Below are 21673 nucleotides of genomic sequence, written 5' to 3'. Positions count from 1 at the left end.
CCGGGTGGGCCATTTCTTTCAGGGTGCCCCTAATTTTGGGTGGGCTGTTTCTTTCAGGGGGCCCCTACTTTCGGGTGTGCCATTTCTTTCAGGGTGCCCCTACTTTCAGGTGGGCCGTTTCTTTCAGGGGGCCCCTACTTTCGGGTGGGCCGTTCCTTTTTGAGGGCCCCTACTTTCGGGTGGGCCGTTTCTTTCAGAGGGCCCCTACTTTCGGGTGGGCCGTTTCTTTCAGGGGGCCGCTACTTTCGGGTGGGCCATTTCTTTCGGGGGGCCCCTACTTTCGGGTGGGCCGTTTCTTTCAGGGACCGTTACTTTCGGAATTCTACGGTACCAGCTACATGTACTCTTTCCAGATAAAAAGATACAGCATCCAAGGCAAGGTATTGCGATTTTTGTCCTTTTGCTTCCTCCCTAGAAAATTAAATTTATATAAAATGATTTAGTAACAAGATTTTCACACCAAAGATGCTAAATATATATTTTTCATTACAATTTAAGCAGAAGTACATGTGAAATTGACATTAATGGTGTCGAGCATCAATTTTGCGATTTATAAATGATGTAGCAAGAATAAACATCCAGAAAAAATCCAAGTACAAGAGGATACAAATCGCACCTTTAATAACATTAAAATGACAAACCTTTAGCTTTTTCATGCCAACACAAATAATTATCATGAAATTACGAAACAAAAGAATGGCTGGGGAAACACCATGTACAGCTAAGGACAATAAAAATAAGTACATTGCATGGAAAGGTAGGCAACTACCCCTGTACATTGATGGGAAAAAAATATAAAAAAAGAGCAAGATGTCAGGGAGTTCTACACAATTGCACAATAGCACTTCAAATGAGTGGACTTCAGAGCAATTCCACACATCATCCTGGTCTAGTTATCACTGAAGGTGAATAAAAATATGTGTTGGTCATTTTCATGGTTCCCAGTCCAGATGATTTCATAATTGACTGTGAAGCATGGAAGGCACATTTTCAGGAGCAAGCCGGATTATCCTATCATGTGGTCAGGGACCATTTCAATACTTATAAATTTTTCCTAAACACGATTCTATTTTCACCTTGCCTCAAACTCAACTTTCTGATCAAAAATCACCCACTTCAAAGTTCCTTTCTTATATGACCATTTGTTGCAATTTGTTATGAGCTCTGTCAATCTCTAGATTTCTACTGGGAATGTATGACATAAAAATGACTACTAACAAAAGAGAAACATGTAAAGCTGTTGATTAAAAAAGTCTTTACCTGCTATATTCATTTGATATCATACATTTGGATGGTAAACCAACAGATGAATTGGATTTCCTTTTGATCCCGGACAATTCATCATCTCTCCAGGTCTTTTTTCTGTGTAATGGAGAAATAAATCACACAAAACCTCATACTTCAGACAACATTCCATCTAAAACGTTTAGCTTTATAAGGATTTTGAAATTAAAGTTAGCTTAAACAGGTGCTGAGTCCGAACCTGCACATCCATTGTATGGATAAACTTAAACTTTTGTAAGTATTTGAAAGCGGAGTTACCTGTGTTTTAGTAGGTTTGTGGAACGTCTTTGTCAAGACTGAAGAACAAGTCGCTGTTTACTGATCTACATCATTTCTAAGAGCAGTTTGGTGGATGTTTTTAATATCACATTGATTGGAAGTGGATGGGGATGAATACATACTTTGTCTCCATATCTGGCACTGGGGCAATTGACAGATTGAACAGGATAAATTAATATTTTATTCTATTCTTCAGTAGGTTCTAGAAGAATGTGGAAACTTCAGCAGTGCTTTGAGACACTTAATTTTTTGTTTAACATTTGTTTGGCTGGAAAGGTCAAAGGTTGTATTGGACGTTGGTGATTTGGTATTTAAACTTAATCCAGGCCCCACAGGAAATGATCACATAACCTCCATTGTTTCATCGCAAATTAAGAGCCACGCTCATCTGTGCAGAAAGTCATGTAGCTTTTGTGGACCTGGTATGTGACCTGAGGGCTGAGCTGTTTACGATATGCGAGTCCTGGCTCAGTGAGTTTGATTCTGTGATTTTAAGTAAGCTCACTCTACCCGGTTATTCTAAGCTTTACCACTGTTCACCTGCAGATTGTAGGGCTGGCGGGACTGCGCTATTATATCGTGACGGTCTTGATGTAAACAAAGTGTTTTCAGCTGAGCGGTCTTCGTTTGAAGCGTCAGAATGGCTTGTGGGGTTCGGAACCGTTCATCTGCGAGTTGTCATCGTGTACAGACCAACGTACTCTGCGGATCATCCCGTGAATACGAGTGTTTTCTTTCATGAATTCTCGGACTATCACGTGTCATTAGTCATGTGTCATGAGTTACTGTTAATATGCGGCGACTTTAACATTCACACGGACATTCCGTCAGATGCTGACACCATCCGGCTCAAGGACCTGTTGAACTCTATGGGTCTGGTCCAGCATGTCAAACGACCCACGCACATACATGGCCACACTTTAGACTTAATTATTACACGGCAGGCCGATGATATTGTGGATGGTAAGCCCCTTCCGAAGAGATATTTTTCTGACCATGCCACCGTGATATGTAAGCTAAGGGTGGTGAAGCCGGCGTTAAATATTTTAAAAGAATGCTGAATACAGGAAAGTCAAATCAATTGATATAACCAAGTTGAGAGCAGATATCTGTAACTCCCAGCTACATCAAGAGCCGCCTGATGATTTGGACATGCTGCTCGACTGTTACATGTATAACACTACCCTAAAATCGCTATTAGATGATCACACGCCGGTTTGTTCTCGTCATGTCATCACTCGACCCAGGCCCCAATGGTTTGATGTTGATATAATTCAGGCTCGAAAGGACAGGAGGAAAGCCGAGAGAAGATGGAGGACAAGTGGACTCCCATCGAATCTAGTAGTATTTAAAGTGAAGCGAAATTATGTTATACATCTGATCAACGAAGCTAGGTGTACTTACATGTATTACAGGCAATTTATTGATAAGAATAGTTCGGACCAATCAAAGCTATTCCGGGCTAGTAAGAGTCTATCAAATCTGCTAGCTAACAAGTCTCTTCCACCTCATACCAACGCCTCTGTTCTCGCAAATGAGATGGGTGAATACTTCATCCATAAAATCGTTGCTATAAGATCAAAGTTAGCTGGTGACACGATCCCTCATGCGGTTTCTACTGAGTGTGGGCCTCACGGTTTATCGAGTGGTGATGACGTTGTCATCAATTACGTCAATTACTCTCTGAGGAGGCTTCGAGGAAGATGGCTGTGGCTTCCATGAAGACACGTGCCCTGGACCCCTTCCCGTCATCCATCTTGTTGCTTTGTATCAAAGAGTTACTTCCTGTGATTACTAGGATGGTGAACATATCATTAGAGCATGGTTACTTCGCTGAAGAATGGAAAAAGGCATTAGTGCATTCCCTGCTCAAAATATCTGGTCTGCAATTGATAAACAAGAACCTTTGGCCTGTAAGTATTTATTCCACTTAGACAACCCCCTGCAGCCATTGTGGTACATGTGGTCATTAGCATCTTTGACATACCACGCATGTGTGACTGAGTTAAGCAAACTATTCTACAGAATAGCAGACAAAGCAGCCCATAAAATAGAGTTTCTAATCAACATACCGAGAATTTTCACACATAATCCCCTCTGCAGATTGGTGCATATTTCAACACATGCACGATTGAGTAAAGAAAAATTGCTACTGAGGGCCAGGTAAACATAGCCCAATCAATGGGCTATGCAACATACTTCTAAACTCTGAAAATAAGCCCCTCCAAAAATTAGTCTCAAACCCCCCCCCCCCCCTCCCTCCTCCTTGTATGTTAGCCATTGGAGGAGTATGACAGGCACTTCGAAATCCAATACAGATTTCTTGTTCTCTTTTATTCATCATGATCCTAGACAACTTCCGGTATGACATCAAGTAACATAACGGAAGGTCAGCAAAAGCATCTCAGATGGGCATACCATCAAATAGAACTGGGGGGTGAGTCACGGGAAATAACAACCTTCGTTACCTATTGGAGCTGCTTATATCATTGCAAACGATGAGAGATGCATCAGGAGATCATTTCAGATGTAAATATGGGGTTGCAACAGACCTACAAATATTACAGATGAACTGAATGTTTATGGTGCGGACCTACAGTGTAGATGAGCATGACAGAAATTTGCATACACTTCTGTGTAAGAGCAGGCCAACCTTGAATGGAAAGCAATGCCAATTTATATTAACAAAATTGATTTTCTTTGGACATGGTCTTAGTCACACCATGTCATTATTTCAGTGCACAGCTTGTGCAGTACAGTAAACATCCACATTGAAGAACCTTCTTTTTGCAAGTTTAGCCTGAATAAGTCTTCCTAGTATATACCACACAAGTGAATACTGTCATTCGTGTGCGCTGATTGGCTAGCTCAGAGGTGATTAGCCAAGTACTATTCACCTCCAAGCAGCCGAAGAGAAACAAGATGGCTTCCCGTTTCACCTCCGACACTTAAAGGAAATTATTTTGATAAACGAGGCAGCTGTTACAAAAAATACAAAAATGGTAACAAAGTTTAGTTTGACGGCATTAAATGGTAAGTTATTTAAAGGGGAAGTATCATGGGGTTTTTGGTATCTTTTGTTAAAAATGATTAAATAAGACCTTTAATCAGCCGCCAAATAATTCTAGAATGACGAGAGGAAAGAAATCAACTCAATTCTTGAAAGGAACGAGTCGTGATCTGTTCTAGAGCATTTTGAAAACAAAAATGCGAGAACTTGAAAAACATTAGCCTAACATTTTTCAAGTTTCAATCCATACCGGCCTACTCTGTCCCTGGCCAGAGGCACTAATCGACAGTTTTATTGCACTGGGGTGATAATTTATATAAACTTGACAATTATTTCTTTGTTTCTGCTGACAGACAAACATTTCTGGTTTTTAAAATGACAGCCAATTTGTGTGATACTTCCCCTTTAATCTTTCCAACCTCATATTCAAAGGCAAAAAATGAAAATACAATGCCTTGTTTACAAAACTGCTGAGCACTATAATTATAATGTAAACAATGAAACATCTGATGTTTTGCAGCATGGTTTCAACTGAACAACAAGAGGAATTTCACACAACAATTGAAGAAATGACACCTTAGCAACTAAAACAGTGCCTTCAAAAGTTTTCTTTGTTCGCAAGAAAGCAAGACAGAACTTTTTCTACAATAAGAAATTGCCTAACCCCGGAATACACGGCGGCGCGCAAGATTTTAAAATTTCCCACCATTTGTCAGAATACTGTCAAAAATGAAGGAATTTTTTGGTCCATTAGTTATTCAGTTTGTGTGGTATATACTAAAACAATTATTCACCTCAGTGTCAGTGAAAGTGATAGATATTTACCTCCCCACTTCACAGCTCGTTAAATATCCATCACTATTCACCTCCACTTCCGGAAATTATTGTTAAATATAATTTTTGTAAGGTTCTTTTTATCAGGTGTCTAAAATGATGAATTTCAGCCTGGAGATTCTTAATCCACTTGTTCTTTAATGTGGGTGTTTACTGTACTCGTAAAAGTTCATCCCCAACTTGCTGCAAGTGGCAAGTCGCAAGTCTTCTCTTTATTTGGGGTACTGAACAGCAAGTCGCATTAAAAAAAGATCAAATGGCTGGTGACAAAAGTGAATGCATTTGCCTATTTAAGGTAACTGTAAGACAAGAAATGTAGCAGTGCAGATCAGTGCCATATGATTCAAGGAACCTTACAGATGTTGTGAGCAGAGGCATAACACACAAACAGAGATAGAAGCACTGGACCTAGTATCGGTATACAAAAGATTTCATTTCTACATCTAAGGGCGCAAGTTTGAGCTTGAGACAGATGAGAAGCCTTTGGAGTGTATCTTCAGGGGGTCATCCAAACTAGAAACTCCATTATAAATTATGGATAATATACTTGCAATTTTAAGTCTTTGCTAAGTTAGTGTCCAATTTGTAATCAAAAAGTTTTGACTTTTACTGTAAGTCATAAGTTTTATATAGTATTCTGTTTATGTTTTTAAGTAGTATTGTAAAAAAACGTTAGTAGTGTAAGTAACCTGTATTGTTAAGTAATCTTAGTAAATGTAAGTTTCAAGTACTGTAAGTATCAAATTGTAAGTAGAGTATTGTATTGTTAGTAGTGTAAGTAACCTGTATTGAAAGTAATGTGAGTATTACTTTGTAAGTAGAGTATTGTATTACCCTGACAAAAGTGTTAAGCAACGAAAGGCCAAGGCAGAGTGCTGCAGTAATGGACAAAAACGGCAAGATCTTCAATGATAAAGAAAGTAAAACCAAATAATAATATAATAATAATCTTTATTTGTGCTTTTTTTCAATGTACATAGTTGATTCTTACAATCTTGTAGTGGTAATACATAGAATTGAGTCAGTTATTAGTAGTAATTATTAGTAATCAACATGGTGAAAGCGCTTTATGATGACTTTCAATGTGCAGTAGTGGATGGACAAGATACAACGGAATGGTTTAAGATCAAAACTGGAGTGAAACAGGGCTGTAACATGTCAGGTTTACTATTCCTACTAGTCGTTGACTGGGTAATGAGAAATACCTTGCAAGAGGGGAACACCGGTATAAGATGGAAGTTCACCACAAAGTTCGAGGATCTAGACTTTGAGGATGACATAGCCCTTTTGCCATCAACCAGGCAGCACATTCAGACTAAGACCGATAAGTTGGCCCATGAAGCAGAAAGAGTGGGACTGAAAGTCAATGTAGACAAATGTAAACTGCTTTAGTCTGGCCGTGTTAAAGGACATGTTGGCCGATATACAAGTTAAAGTAATTGGAATACAGCACGAGAACCTAAACCTGAAGGAAGAAATCGCCCAATTTAAGGAGGCTCAAGGGAGTTTTTTTGGACTTAGGGTGGAAGTTTTGAAATTACAATCTCGCATACAAGATAAACCTCTATCTCCTTCATACTACATCATCATTTCAACAAATGATCAAAGTTAATTTTCTCATTGGTTTCCAAGCGACAGCTATTACCAAAGCAATGGAAGCGCACAGTCTCTCATTTTCAACATTGTTGATTATCTCGAAATCTAGTCAGACACTTTATGACGAAACTTTAGGGATTTAAACTACTCAATCTACACAACTTGCAGGCGAAATTAGAAAAAAATGTGTAAGAGCGTTTTCAAGTAAATAATGAATCAATTTTTGCAGGGTGATTTTGTTTATTTCAGCATTTTTCACCAATATCTCCGGCAAAATAAAACTTGACACTTTGTCTTTTCTGTCAAAGGGTCTTTCCTGATAGCAAAACATTCTAAATGTATATTGAGCTTCATGGGTGTCTCCGATTTTAAGATATTTTCTTTAAAAACTGTGAAAATAAAGCGCAGATAAATGAAAAAGTTCCTACTTTTCATAAATTGAGATATCTTTAAAATGCCCCAACTGATTTTTCTGTTAAATTACAAGCGGTTAAAGTAAGAATTCTTTTCGATATCTATGCAAGTTTTAGGCTCAGGAACCGAAATTGGTGTTAGATAAGAAGGCTGAATCTTGGTCAAGTTTCAGTCGTTATTCGCTTTCTCCGAAGAAGAATTTTATTTTGTTTGTCCCGGTCTATTTCACTGCTATTCACGTGCTTTGAATATTTATCATAACGTGAAGTCGTGCAAAAGGTAAAATTTACAATGGAAGACTTGAGAAGCAGGAGGATATACTTATGTACATTTCACCTTTTGCACGACCTCACGTAATCATAAATATTCACAGCACGTGAATAGCAGTGGAATAGACTGGGACAAACAAAATAAAACTCTCGTTCGGAGAAAGCGAATAACGACTGAAACTTGACCAAGGTTCAGCCTTCTTATCTAACACCGGTTTCGGTTCTTGAGCCTAAAACTTGTGTGAATATCGAAAAGAATTCGAACTCTAACCGCTTGTAATTTAACAGAAAAATCTCCCGGGGTATTTTAAAGATATCTCGATTTATGCAAAATAGGAACTTTTTCATTCATTTGCGCTTTTTTTTAACTGTTTTCAAACACAAATATCTTAAAATCGGAGACACCCATGAAGCCCAATGTACATTTAGAATGTTTTGCTATTAGCAATGACCTTTTGACAGAAAAGACAAAGTGTCAAGTTTTATTTTGCCAGAGATATTGGTGAAAAATGCTGGAATAAACAAAATCACCCTGCAAAAATTGATTCATTATTTACTTGAAAACGCTCTTACAGATTTTTTTTTAATTTCGCCTACAAGTTGTCTAGATTGAGTAGTTTAAATCCCTAAAGTTTCGTCATAAAGTGTCTGACTAGATTTCGAGATAATCCACAATGTTGAAAATGAGAGGCTATGCGTTTCCGTTGCTATGGTAATAGCTGTTTCTTGGAAACCGATGAGAAAATTAACTTTGATCATATGTTGAAATGATGATGTAGTATGAAGGAGATAGAAGTTTATCTTGTATGCGAGATTGTAATTTCAAAACTTTCACCCTAAGTCCAAAAAAACTGCCTCAAGCCTCCTTAAGGCGGCTTTTCAATCGCAGAAACGGGATTTGGAAAAGATGAAATCTACACTTGAAGCTTCCATGAATGCAAATCTAGCGCTTAAAAAAAACTTGATGCCACGAAGAAAAAGCTGAAAGATGAAATCGAAGAGTCAAAACGATTAAGCGAAGAACTGGATGACCTAGAACAATATATGAGAAAAAACTCGCTTGAAATTCATGGAGTTCCTGCGAATGCTTATACCAGCACCGAAGAAGTAGTTCTAAAGCTAGGGGAAGCCTTACATGTGCCGATTAAATCGGAAGACATCAAGATTTCGCACAAGCTAAAGGCTTGTAACACTCCAATAATCGCTAAATTTGTAAGCCACAAGGTTAAATTTAATTTATACAAAGAGCGTGTTAAGTTGAAGAATTTGAAAGTATCCCATCTTTTTCCAACAACGAGTTACGCCTCTTCCATCAGCGGAGAGAATCGTCTTTTTCTAAATGAAAATCTTACAGCATATGCATGGATATTTTAGATTTTTAAATTTTTAGATTTTAGGTTGTTAGCTAATTTTGATCTTTCTTTTTGTTTTGTAATTTTATCTGTTTGTTTGTGGGCTTCCTGTGAAGTAGCTTTTAGCTAAGTGGAGTGCCACGTAAAATAAAGTTCTTATCTTATCTTTTTATATCGTCGAAGTATTGTGAAGAAAGCTAATGATATGAGAAAGGAGGGACTACTACTGAGTGTGTGGACTATGGACGGAAAGGTATTTGTAAAAACGTCACCCTATGGAGCACCGGTAAGAATTTACTGTGTAGAGGACTTAGATAATCTTTGAGTTTTATGGAGGGAAGATCTTGCTACAAGGACGCAGAGGGACACTCCTAATTAGAATTGAGTATTTTTTTTCTATTTGTTTGTTTGTTTGCCTAAGGTCAGTGCTCATAAATCGGAATTTTTTTTTCTTCATTGCTACAGCTTCGGTATTTATGAATCAGATTGAGCATGCAAAAATGCAAATGTTTGTCGCTCAATGTTCGTGGTCTTAGGGACCCAACAAAGAGAAGGAGCATATATTCTTATTTAAAAGACCAGGGAGCCTCTTTTTTTTTTTACAAGAAACTTATTCAGAGGTTAAAATGAATCTGTTTGGAAAAATGAATGGGGGGGGGGCAAATTGTTTTTTCTCATGGGAGTTGTCATAGCAAAGGAGTGTGCACTTTGATTAACCCATCAGTGAATACAAAAATAGAGTTTTCTTTTTGAATTTTCTGACACTCATGGTAGAATAGCCTTATTTATAGTGAGCTTCACATGTCATTGTGTAACATTTATGCCCCAAACAATCCAAACGAACAATTGCAATTTATACAAGAGCTTAATAATTGTTTGATCGACAAATCAGAACTTACAACGCTAACTATAGGGGGAGACTGGAATTGTACCTTGACAAAAAAAGTGGATTGGCATGGAAAGCTACGAACTTTAGAAATGCAATTTTAATAACAATGGGTATGTTTGATCTCATTGATATTCAAAGGAAACGATACCCCAACACAAACAAATTTTCTTATACATCAAAAGCTTTGAATGTAAAATCAAGGATTGATTTCTTTTTAGTCTTGAAAGAGCTGAAAAAGTATGTTAAAACAGTAGATATCCAGGCTTCAATCGCTCCAGATCACAAAACAGTCTACATGTCACTTGATCTGCCTAAAAACACCTCGAGGGGGCCGGGGTTTTGAAAATTTAATAACACATTGCTGTACGACAAGGAATATGTTGAAAACATACGGAAGATATACCCGAAGTTACGAGAGAAACTTAAAAACATGGAAGACAAACGGTTATTCTGGGAACTGTTAAAAATGGAGATCAGATCGGTCACCATTGCGTACACAAAAGGAAAGTGTAAATTAATAAATAAGCGAGAATCTGAAGTAACGAAACTATTAGATGATTTAGACGTGAGAATTTGCCAAAGCAATAACCTACAAAAGATAGATAGCGAATTAAAAATATATGAAGACTTAAAAAAGGAACTCCAAACGATATACGAAAACAAAGGTAAAGCGGCAATGTTTCGGTCCAAATGCCGGAGGTTAGAAAAAGGAGAACGTCCGACTTCTTGTTGCTTCAATCTGGAGAAAACAAATTATAACAAGAAGACGATCTCCTGAGCTTGAATTGGAATGGAGAATTTATATACAACGACAAGGAGATTCTGTCAGCAATAGAAGATTTCTACAGAGTCCTTTACACATCAAAGATATCGGGAGCGCAGTCTGAGTTCGATCAATTCACTCAAAATTTAACAACACCTCAATTACTGAATGATGAACGAGATGAACTGGAAGGAATTCCAACATTTGAAGAATGTAAAGATACATTAAAGTCCTCTAGCAACGGAAAATCGCCTGGTGAAGATGGATTTACAGTCGAATTTTACAGAAGCTTTTTTGATATCCTAGGAAACGATCTAGTGGATTCTTTGAACACTGCTCATGAGAAAGGTCAATTATCCATTTCCCAGCGTAGAGGAGTGATAACCTTAATTCCAAAAGAGGAGGAATCCTTGGCAAATCTTAAAAATTGGAGACCAATCACCCTCTTAAATGTGGATTATAAAGTAGCAGCAAAGGCTACGGCTAAGAGAATTGAACCTTTATTACCTAAGTTGATACACTCAGACCAAACAGGGTTTGTATTTAAGACTTATTAGTGAGTTAATGGAACAAACAAAGAGGGATCAAACTACAAGGATTCTCCTTTCATTACACTTTCGTAAAGCCTTTGATACTTTAGAATGGTCACTGATACAACATGCTCTCAGGATTTCTATTTTGGGACAAACTTAAGGAGGTGGGTAGAGGTCTTCTACAAAGACATTGAAAGCGCAATCCTAAATAATGGTTTCGCTACTAACTGGATTAAACCCTCCGTGGGTGTGAGACAAGGTTGCCCTTTATCTCCTTTTCTCTTTATACTGACGGCAGAACTAATGTCTAACAAAATTAGGCAGTCTGACTGTGAAAGGCATCAACCTCGGTAATCATGAAGTTAAATTGAGCCAGTCTGCAGACGACACTAATCTTTTCTGTGCAGATGTCTGTTCGGTTGAGGAGACATTGATTATTTTAGGAGAATTTGGGAAAATATCTGGCTTACGTTAACACATTGAAAAAACAAAGGCTATGTGGTTAGGCAAGTGGGCTAATAATCGTAATAAACCATTAAGTCTTAAGTGGGTTCATTGCCCAACCAGATTCCTTGGAGTATATTTATCGTATGATTCTAAAGGTAATGATGAACTAAATTTTAAAATTAAAATCCAAAAACTCCAAACGAATCTTGATATTTGGAGATCCAGAGAAATATCTCTGTTTGGAAGGCTTATAATAATTAAAGCAATAGGGATCTCATCTCTTGTATACTCTGTATCCAATATAGACGTTCCAAACGATGTCATAGATAATGTTAAAAGACGCATTTTTCGGTTCTTATGGAAAAATAAGCGTGACAAAATTAGAAGAGCTGGACTTTACCAGGAGTATGTCAAAGGTGGACTACGCATGGTTGATGTTGAGACAATGATAAAATCGTTACATTAGCTTGGATTCCTAGGCTTTTAAACTGTCAAAAACAGAATTGGAAGACATTACCAGATTATTGTTTTAGAAAGAGAGGAGGTCTGAGATTCCTTCTTAACTGCAATTACAACATCAAGTATTTACTCGATCTACCAAGGTTCTACAGAGAAATGCTCAAGTTTTTTAGGGAGCTAAGAACTCTTTATTCTACCAAGGACTTTCATGACACAATTTTGTTCAACAACAAGGACATCCTAATTGGTGGTGAACCCTTTTTTATTAACGAGTGGTTCTTGAAAGGAGTAGGAGAAATTGACGACCCACTGAGAAGCGATGAGAGTTTCTTATCTTTCAATGACTTTCGAAGGAAATATGGCTTAACTAACACTAACTTTCTCCAATTCTATCAGGTTGTTAACGCTATACCAAAACATCTGGTCTCAAAATCAATATCAATGCAATATTCCGCCCTGGCTCATATCAACGATGTAACTTCTTTTCATCTTGGAAATGAGGTACGAATCAACCTTATGGAAGCGATGGCGAAAGATTTCTATTGGCTCATAATTAATAAAACGTATAACAACAAGCATTCTGGTCCCCAACGTTGGGACACTACTCTCAACTTAGATGAAGAAAAATGGAGTGGCATTTTTAATTCCGTTTGTGATATCAGCAAGGAAAATATAATGAAAGAATTTCACTTCAAGTTTATACACAGAATTATCATTACAAAGAAAGAACTTCTTCACAAATTCGGAATTAAAACAGATAATGAATGTATTTACTGCCGGGAACAGGACTCTATTGACCATACTTTCCTTGAATGCCACCTCACTCAGCGCTTCACTAGAACTTGTTGGTCTTGGTTTAATGATAACAATAACACAAACTTTACTCCAAACAAAGAAGAACTTTTATTTGGAATCTTTAATAACTCCATTAACTCCATGCCATTATTAAAGAAATTTAATTACACGCTCTTATTCATCATGCGACATATATACACCAGGAAACTTAACGAAGAAGCATTGCTTCTCTCCGACATTATAAAAGAAATTAAATTTAAATACCGCATTGAAAATTTCAACGTTAATTTCAGCTGTCAAAAAACAATATGCTCCTTCTTTTACCTACATTAGCTTCAGCTAATTTCTTAAGTAATAGCTGCCGCGATAATGCAACGGCTTATGCAGTTCGGTTTTGTGTGTACGTGTGTTTAGTATCTGTGTTTAAAAGAAACTTCTGTCGTATAGAATTTTAAAACGGTAATATATTATAACAACTTTGTAATAATAGTAGCATTGTAGTTGTTGTTGTTGTTGTTGTATTATTTTTTCTTTTCTTTAATTATTTGAAAAGTGTAATAAGTATTTATGTAGTATAATAAAATTCTTCTTCATTAAAAAAAGACTGCTACGAATAAATTCGCGGAACAACGATGTGGTGGAGGTAAATGGACGGGGAATAAAGGATGTTGATAGATTTGTGTACTTGGGTGCTACAGTTTCCCAAGAGGGCGGAGGCACTGAAGACATCCACAACAGAGTAATCAAAGCAAGAGGGGTATTCTTGAGATTAAAAAAGATTTGGAGTAGCAACAGCATCAGTGGATGAACCAAAGTCAGGCTATTTAAGACACTGGTAAAGCCAGTCTTGATGTATGGCTGCGAGACGTGGAAGATGAAAAAAAGTGATGAAAACAAAATCGACGTCTTCCAAAGCAGATGTCTTAGACGGATATTGTAACCGCCGGAGGCAAACACTTCTATTCACGCAATTTATTCTAAACTCTTTTCACTTTGTCGACTGCCCGGGAGGGCTGGACATTGTAGCTGAACAGTGTTACTGACGAGGCGAAGAAGGTTTAAACTGAAACATACAAAAAAAGTCAACTTGTACAAAATGTACAAACTATAAGGTAAACAAACCTATAAAACCGATCGAAAATACAGCACACTTACATTGTTGTGGCACGTTTAGACGAAACTTCCAGAGGAAATTGCTAGCAGACTGCAGTAACTGCGGATAGCTACGCGAAGCGCGTCTCGTTGAAAGTTCAACGTAAAATGAACAGAAAATGTCATTTCAGCAAAGTGTCACTTGCAAAAAGGAAAATTATTAACCTAAATTCCCGCGCAAAAACAGGCCCAAGGGAATACTAATTGAGGCCACTATAACAATCGGGTGTTAGATCCAACATCCCGGCCCCTAAGTGTGAGATACTTATCGAATCACTTACAATGAATGCCTGTAGGATCTACACACATACACGCTTGACGAAAACGCTAAGTACAATCTAGAAAACTAAGTTAGTTGAGCAAACTTGCGCAGAAGAGGAAAAACAGAAAACAAATCTAAATTGCATGATGCGAATTACGCATCCTAGAACGAATGCCTGACTAGAAAAGTATCATGCGATAGTCTCTAGATCTTAGTGTCTCTCATCCTGTTTGTGTCCTCTTGCTCCACTAGCAGACATAGCTTGTCAACAGGTCTCTCGTACACAGCTGATTTGGTCTGGACTTTTACTCGCCGAACGAAACCTCTCTTGTCGGAGTGACCACAAACTCTGTGGTAATGATCGATGATCAAACTGGTCACGTGATCTCCTCTCGGACGAATAATCTGATTTCTTGACTGTGCAAGTACGGGCGCATTGTGTAGCCTGCCACCAACACACAGGAGGCCATCAATAAGAATTGGATCTAGCTTGTATATGCGGCTAGTCTTCTTAACTAGTTTCTCAGGATGATTAACTTCATCTGGGAAAGCTCGACGCTGCACATTCTTAAAAAGCTCTTTTTCAGCTCTCCTGATCTATTGAAGGGTAATGCACTTCGGAGTTTCGCGCAGTGCTCTGTCACCCTTACTCGCTCGTAGGAGGTTGTCTTTGTAGCGCATCAGACACGCGATAATCTTCTGTAGGTGAAACCAAGAGGAGCATTTCTGAGAATATTCCAAGAGTGGATCACACCCTTTGCGCAGCGACATCGTGGACGACTTGACCTCCCGTTTGACTTCAGGATCTTCATCGGAAATGTCTCCCACCGCTTCCATCTGCGTGGGCCATAAACTCTCATGCTGCCAAATGAATTCCGGCCCCATTAACCAATGCGCTTGGCGAAGGAAGTTGTCCGCTGTCAAACCTCGAGAGGCGTGGTAGGCAGGATTCTTGTCGCCACCAACATGGTTCCACTGATTTGGCTCGGAGCCATCGCGAATGAGAGCAACTCGATTGGCAACGAAGGTGTGGTACCGATTTGTCTCATTCTTGACATAACACAGGACTGCAGTACTATCAGTTCAGAAGACTGATTTGGCGCTAATCGGCAATTCAAGTTCCCTCCTTAAGAGTCTGTCTTGCTTCACGGAGATTGCTGCAGCGGATAACTCTAGGCGCGGGATCGTGACTGTTTTCAGCGGCGCTACTTGTGACTTGGCGCAGAGAAACGAATGAACTTCGCCTTGATTATTGACGAGACGGAGGTATGACACTGTCCCCAAACCGATTTCTGAGGCGTCTGAAAAGTGGTGCAATTGACTAGACGAAACGACTTCAAAGCCTCTTGGTTTGATACAGCGCTCGATTGAAAACTGCGACAACTTGGGAAGATCTGCTAACCATCGCTCCCAACGAATGCTGTCCTCCGGGGAAATTGGATCGTCCCAGCCCAACTTGAGTCGACACAGGTCCTGAAGAAGCCTTTCGGCAGTCGATACAAAAGGGGCGGCTAGTCCGAGCGGATCATATACCGAGCTCACGACTGAGAGAAAGCCCCGAGGCGTGGGAGGTTTGAGCTTGATGTTAACGTTGGAGCTGAATGTGTCCGATTCTATGCACCACTTAACTCCATGAGCTCTTTCAATTGGCAGGCCGTCCTTACTGAGGTCAAGGGTCTTCGCTTCTTTAGCACGTTCATCTACAGGAGTTGTTTCCAAGACTCTGCGACTATTGCTGATCCACTTTGTAAGTTTGAAACCACCTCTTAAAAGCAGGGCTCGTAGGTCGCTTGTGAGTTGTGAAGCCTCCCCTTCTATAGGCAAGGATTTGAGACAGTCTAATAACCTCCTTTGAGAAATGCTCAACGTTATCCTCTGCTGTCCTGCGGAGAGCAAAATTAGAACACGCTGGTGAAGAGGCTGCCCCGAACAAATGTACCACCATCTGGTATTCTTCTAGGTCACTGTCCAGCCTACCATCAGGCCACCAGAGAGAGCGGAGATAAGTGATGTCTGCATCAATCACTCTGACCTGATAAAACATCGCCTCGATATCAGCCATGAGAGCAATTCTTTCCTGTCGGAATCTTGATAGAACTCCAAATAGACTGTTTGTTAAATCAGGAGCTTTGAGTAACTGATTGTTAAGCGACATGCCTCCGTATTTGGCTGAACAATCAAAAACCACATGTATCTTTCCAGGCTTGTGGGGATGGTAAACGCCGTGGTGCGGTATGTACCACTTCTCACTGGACTTCTGGAAATCTGCCGGAACTTTGCGGGCGTAACCCTTCTCAATGATGTCCGACATAAAACCTTTGTAGTCGAAGTATAAGCCACTGTTACGCTCGAGTTTTCGCCTTAACCAATGGGCGCGCCGTTCTGCTTGTACTCTGTTATTCGGCACTGGAGCTTCTTGATCTCTCAAAGGCAAAGCCATTTCGTAATGACCGCTTCTCAGGGCTATGGTGCTGTCCAAAACGTTCAGGAAGCGAATCTCCTCTTGTGACATTTCTGGCTTCTCGTCAGCACTGGACTCTCCAAAACCACTGTCATAAAAGTTCTTCACCATTCGATGGAGTTCAACATCTGTCTTGACATAGAAACTCGACGCACGCAGGCCATAACGATTACGTCCCAACGGACCATTGATCACCCATCCTAAACTTGTGCGAGAAGCATACGGGCCGCCATCTTGGCTGTGCTTCACTTCCAGAGGATCAAGGGCCATAGGAACGTCACTGGCAATGAGAAGACCGACACCCGCCTCAACGTCAGGCAAGCTTACACCACTTAGGTACGGCCATCGGTCCACATCAACCTGCTTGGGTATATCATCCTTAGAAACAGGAATCCCAGGTCTCGTGTAAAGTGCGGGCAGTTCAATAAAGACATTTTCGTCCAAGTCTGAGATGGTAAGGCCCGTTAAAAATGAAACTGTCAATAATACTGTCCTTCTTCTCCAACGTTGTTAATGAAATCTTTGTTTCCGCACCACTGATCCCCAACTGCCTCATGAGTGTCTCTGAGCAGAACGTTGAGGAGCTGCCACTATCTAAGAAGGCGTAGGTGATCGTTGGCGTTTCACTGCTCTTTGTCCAAACCTTAACTGGAACAACTGCCATGCCAATCTCTGGGAAGCTTGCCCAGCCCGTATTTCGCGCGTGGTCTCCTCGTTCGACATGGGAATAGTTGGAGAGCCAGCAGCCGGTCGACTACGAGCCGTCGAGTTGGTATGGAGGACAGTAGGGTGTTTCTTGGTGCAGTTGGGAAACGAACAAGTTTTTCTTTCAGGGCAGTTTCGAGCTGTGTGGTTATTAGACAAACAACCAAAGCAGAGGTTCTTCGACATCAAAAACTGAATTCTCTCTGGATACGGTCGGCTTCTAAGGGAGTCACAGTAATCCAAGGTATGACTTGATTTGCAGAAAGGCCACTTAGAATTATCTTCTGGAGATGATGGGTCAGAACACGGTGCGACAGTTGGCGGACACTGGTTACTACGAATCTGTGTAGCAAGGCTTAGCTCCGGTGACTTTCTCTCCCCAGGCTTTTTCCACAAATGACTGGTTCCCGTTGTTCTGGGCTTCGTGTCGTCCACGATTCTTCCAAAAACTGGATTGGTAGCAACTCTGGATTCATTGTCCACAAAGTCAGCAAGGTCTCCGAAGTTGACAAGTCTTAATTCAACTTCCATTAAGTGGTCAACCAAGCGACGCCATCTTGTTTTTAGGCTAAAGGGCAACTTAAGGACTAGCTTTTGGATGGTTTCAGGTTGCGCGAGCTTAAAGAGGTACTTGCTGCCTTCCATAGCGTTCTTACACCTCATGAGAAAGATAGAAAATCTGTTCAGAACAACGCCGTCCTCGTTTTTAACCTCCGGCCAGTTCAAAGCTTTGTTCTCGTAGGCTGCTGCGATGCGGTAGTCGTCACCAAATTTCCTTTTCATCAGGCGACGTGCTTCTTTATAGCCCCTTTCAGCGGCAAATAATGGCAAGATCGCACGAGATCCTTAACATCTCCACTGGTAAACTGCTCGAGATAGTATAACCTCTCGCTGCTATTGGATGTTTTTAACTCAATTATGTTTTCAAAAGCTCTCCTAGAAGGAGCGTACTCCAATGGATTACCGTCGAAGATGGGAACCCAAGGCTGTGGGAGACTACTTTTCCTTTGCTGATCTGCTAGCATTTCTACGATCTTGTTTTGCTGCTGTTGCAGTGTATTCTGATGAAGATGCAACTCCATCATTTCATGGAAGGCTCTTTCACTCAGCATAGATGACGTATTGGAGTGACTAGATTCACTGGCACGTTCCTTTCTGTTGCTGGCTATGGGTGGCTGATTCCATGTTGGCGCCTCAGGATTTGAATCAGGAATAGCTCCGGACATATGTGGTTGATTCCATGCTGGCGCTACAGGATTTGAATCAGGAATAGTTCTGGATATGAGTGATTGATTCCATGCTGGCGCCTCCGGGTTTAACATAGAAGTGAACTTCGCATCTGGTAACGAACCGATTTCTCTGTCTCGCATAGCTCCGGGTTCAGCCGCTGCTAATGGAACTTGGTCTACTCCTGGCTTGGATTACAACTTGACAGAGCCTGGAAACGTTTGAACTCCTGGAATGATTTCCAACTTCTTAGAATCAGGGAATTCGCCTATCCTTGGCCTGGAAACTGGCAACATGACGGGGTTGGGTACAATACTACGCGGAGTAGATTCGGTCAGAGAAGCCAAAACATTTTCCTTAGCTTGTGCCTTGGCGATTTCGGTTTCCAAAGTCAAGCGCTCTTGCTGTTGGCTTAACTGAAATTTCTGTTCTTCTAACAACTGACGCTTCTTGAAGGCTGCAGCTTCGGCTTGAAGTTCTGCTACGCGAGCGGCTTCTTTTGCTCTTGCTGATGATATTGACGAGGAACTACTTCTACTTGAACGCCGCGATCCCTTGGACGCCTTAGATCGGCCGGACTGACTGACAGAGTCTTCGGGATTTATCTGCAAATGTAACCGTGCTGCTTCATTTGCCCTTCTAATCCAGTCCTGAATCCTATCGTTGAACTCGTTCATTCACTGAAACTCGCGATCGAAGTACTCGTGACATTCAACTTTGCTACGCTCGTCCACAAGATTCTGCAAATAATTGAAATTAGCATCTTTAAAAGCTTCGAAGGCAGCCAAGTATCCGGTAATCTTCTCCTTTACGTGATGAAAGTTTTCCTCATTCAATAGTAACGCGTCGATTTCGTTCTTTCTGGCAGTAAACGTAGAGAGATGACCAGATCTCGAATTCCTAAGTTGCAGAAGCTTCTCACCAAGAGCACCATCTTGATCGAGTGTTTTACTCAGCGTCTTTGAGCGGGTGGTAATACGAAATTCGGTTTCTCCAACCCCATTGTCGTCTCAATCCATCGCGGAAAACTCGAACAATTATAAACGATGTAACCGCCGGAAGGCAAACACTTCTATTCACGCAATTTATTCTAAACTCTTTTCACTTTGTCGACTGCCCGGGAGGGCTGGACATTGTAGCTGAACAGTGTTACTGACGAGGCGAAGAAGGTTTAAACTGAAACATACAAAAAAGTCAACTTACAAAATGTACAAACTATAAGGTAAACAAACCTATAAAATCGATCGAAAATACAGCACACTTACATTGTTGTGGCGCGTTTAGACGAAACTTCCAGAGGAAATTGCTAGCAGACTGCAGTAACTGCGGATAGCTACGCGAAGCGCGTCCCGTTGAAAGTTCAACGTAAAATGAACAGAAAATGTCAGTTCAGCAAAGTGTCACTTGCAAAAAGGAAAATTATTAACCTAAATTCCCGCGCAAAAACAGGCCCAAGGGAATCCTAATTGAGGCCACTATAACAATCAGGTGTTAGATCCAACAGATATTTAAGACACGCTGGCAGGAAAGAATTATAAACAAAGAAGTGCTGATGATGGCTGAGATGGAAAATCTCAGTGAGGACGTGCGAAGGCGGAGATGGAAATTCATCGGCCACATCATGAGGAAAGAACCGAATAATGACTGCAGGACTGCATTAACCTGGACACCGGAAGGGCGACGAAAATGGGGCAGACCAAGGACAACATGGAGGGGGACGGCAGAGAGGAAAAGGGAAAAGGCTGGATGGAAGAATTGGCGTAAGGTACAAATCGCAGCGGCTGACAGAGCTGGTTGGCGGAGTTGTGTTGAGGCCTTTTGTGTCACATGGTACAAATTGGATAGGTGAAGGTGAAGAGTATTGTATTGTTAGTGGTGTAAGTAGCCCCCTATTGCAAGTAATGCAAGCACCATGTTTGCTATTAGTAGTTTGGCTGAATCTGTGTGAGTTTTGGAATGACCACCCTTTTTATCTTTATCAAAGTCTAGTTCCAGGTTGGTTGAAATCTCAACCAATTATTAAGTCATCACACCAAAAGTCAAGTAAATGTAAAAAGCAGGCTCACCATCATTAGGAGCATATATGGTGGCTAAGGTCATGTACTTCTCTTCAGGTTGATGTCACAAATAATAAATCTGCCAGTTGCCTCCAAATATGAATTTGGAAGGGAAAATTGTTGTTAAAAAGAATATCAACTCCTTCCAATTACTAGTTTGCATGCTCTACCACTGAGCTATAGGAGTCTTGTGGGAGCTAAGGCCATTAAACTAGGTTCATGTGACAAACATTTTGCATACTGCTAGGCTTTGAATGTTGATGAGTGGTATATGTGAAAGAGATGTGATGTTATGTTTTTAGCCCGGTGAATAAACAATAGATGAATTTTTCAGTGACACAGGCAGACTCGGGAAAATATGCCTCTGTCACTGACTGAAACATTCATCTACCGTATTATTTTATACATTTCAATGGCCAATCCATCTTTACCTCAGTATAAAAACCTGTGAAACTCACAACTGACGTAAAACAAAGGGGAAAAAAAACAACAAATCATTACAGGAATGGAAAACCCGTTAGGTACATTACCTTGCAAGCAGAGATCCCTTCGATCCTCCAAGAAAAATCGGAAAGAGGAAGGGACCTCTGCTAACTGCCTCGACTTTCTTTGTTGAGCATGCATTAGATTCAAATGTAGCCGAAACTCAGCCTCGTTTTTGAATTGTAATTCGCAGACAACGATCGAAATACTTCTGAAGATGGTTCAACGTTATGAAACAGTAAAAAGTGAAAATAGAGAATACTGGTATTGAAACTTATATATATAATAATATATCTGTGAAACAAAAATGAGGACAATAGCAAATAGCAAAAACTAAATTACAGATAAACTACGAAAGCTATTAACGAAACACAGTCTTTGAAAGGCGAACAAACTAATAAC

At 40.2% G+C, this 21673-nt stretch overlaps 1 protein-coding gene and 1 pseudogene across 6 annotated transcripts in view; one reads left to right on the top strand and one right to left on the bottom strand.

Annotated features, from left to right (window-relative positions):
* The window catches only part of LOC146453335 (protein FRA10AC1 homolog), a 68245-nt gene that overhangs the window by 44698 nt on the left and 1874 nt on the right, over window positions 1–21673 (bottom strand). For 5 of the 6 annotated variants that reach the window (XR_014859519.1, XR_014859518.1, XM_085096718.1 and 2 more), the window contains exons 3-4: window positions 1261–1362; window positions 366–411 (exon numbers count right to left, since the gene is read on the bottom strand). Coding sequence is in view for 4 of the 6 variants with exons in the window: in XM_085096718.1 (XP_084952844.1) it covers window positions 366–411; window positions 1261–1362 (148 nt within the window). In the remaining 2 variants the exon portion in view is untranslated. Of the gene's footprint in view, window positions 1–365; window positions 412–1260; window positions 1363–13014; window positions 19908–21673 lie in introns of those variants that run through there. The other variant, XM_085096720.1, reaches the window with a different exon arrangement.
* On the top strand, window positions 1499–3529 carry LOC146453336 (uncharacterized; annotated as a pseudogene).

Source organism: Pavona decussata, unplaced genomic scaffold (genome assembly GCF_977016875.1).
Source record: "Pavona decussata unplaced genomic scaffold, jaPavDecu1.1 SCAFFOLD_336, whole genome shotgun sequence".
NCBI lineage: Eukaryota > Metazoa > Cnidaria > Anthozoa > Scleractinia > Agariciidae > Pavona > Pavona decussata.
The sequence above is the reverse complement of the archived record's forward strand: the minus strand, read 5'-3'. Positions and strand labels throughout refer to the sequence as shown.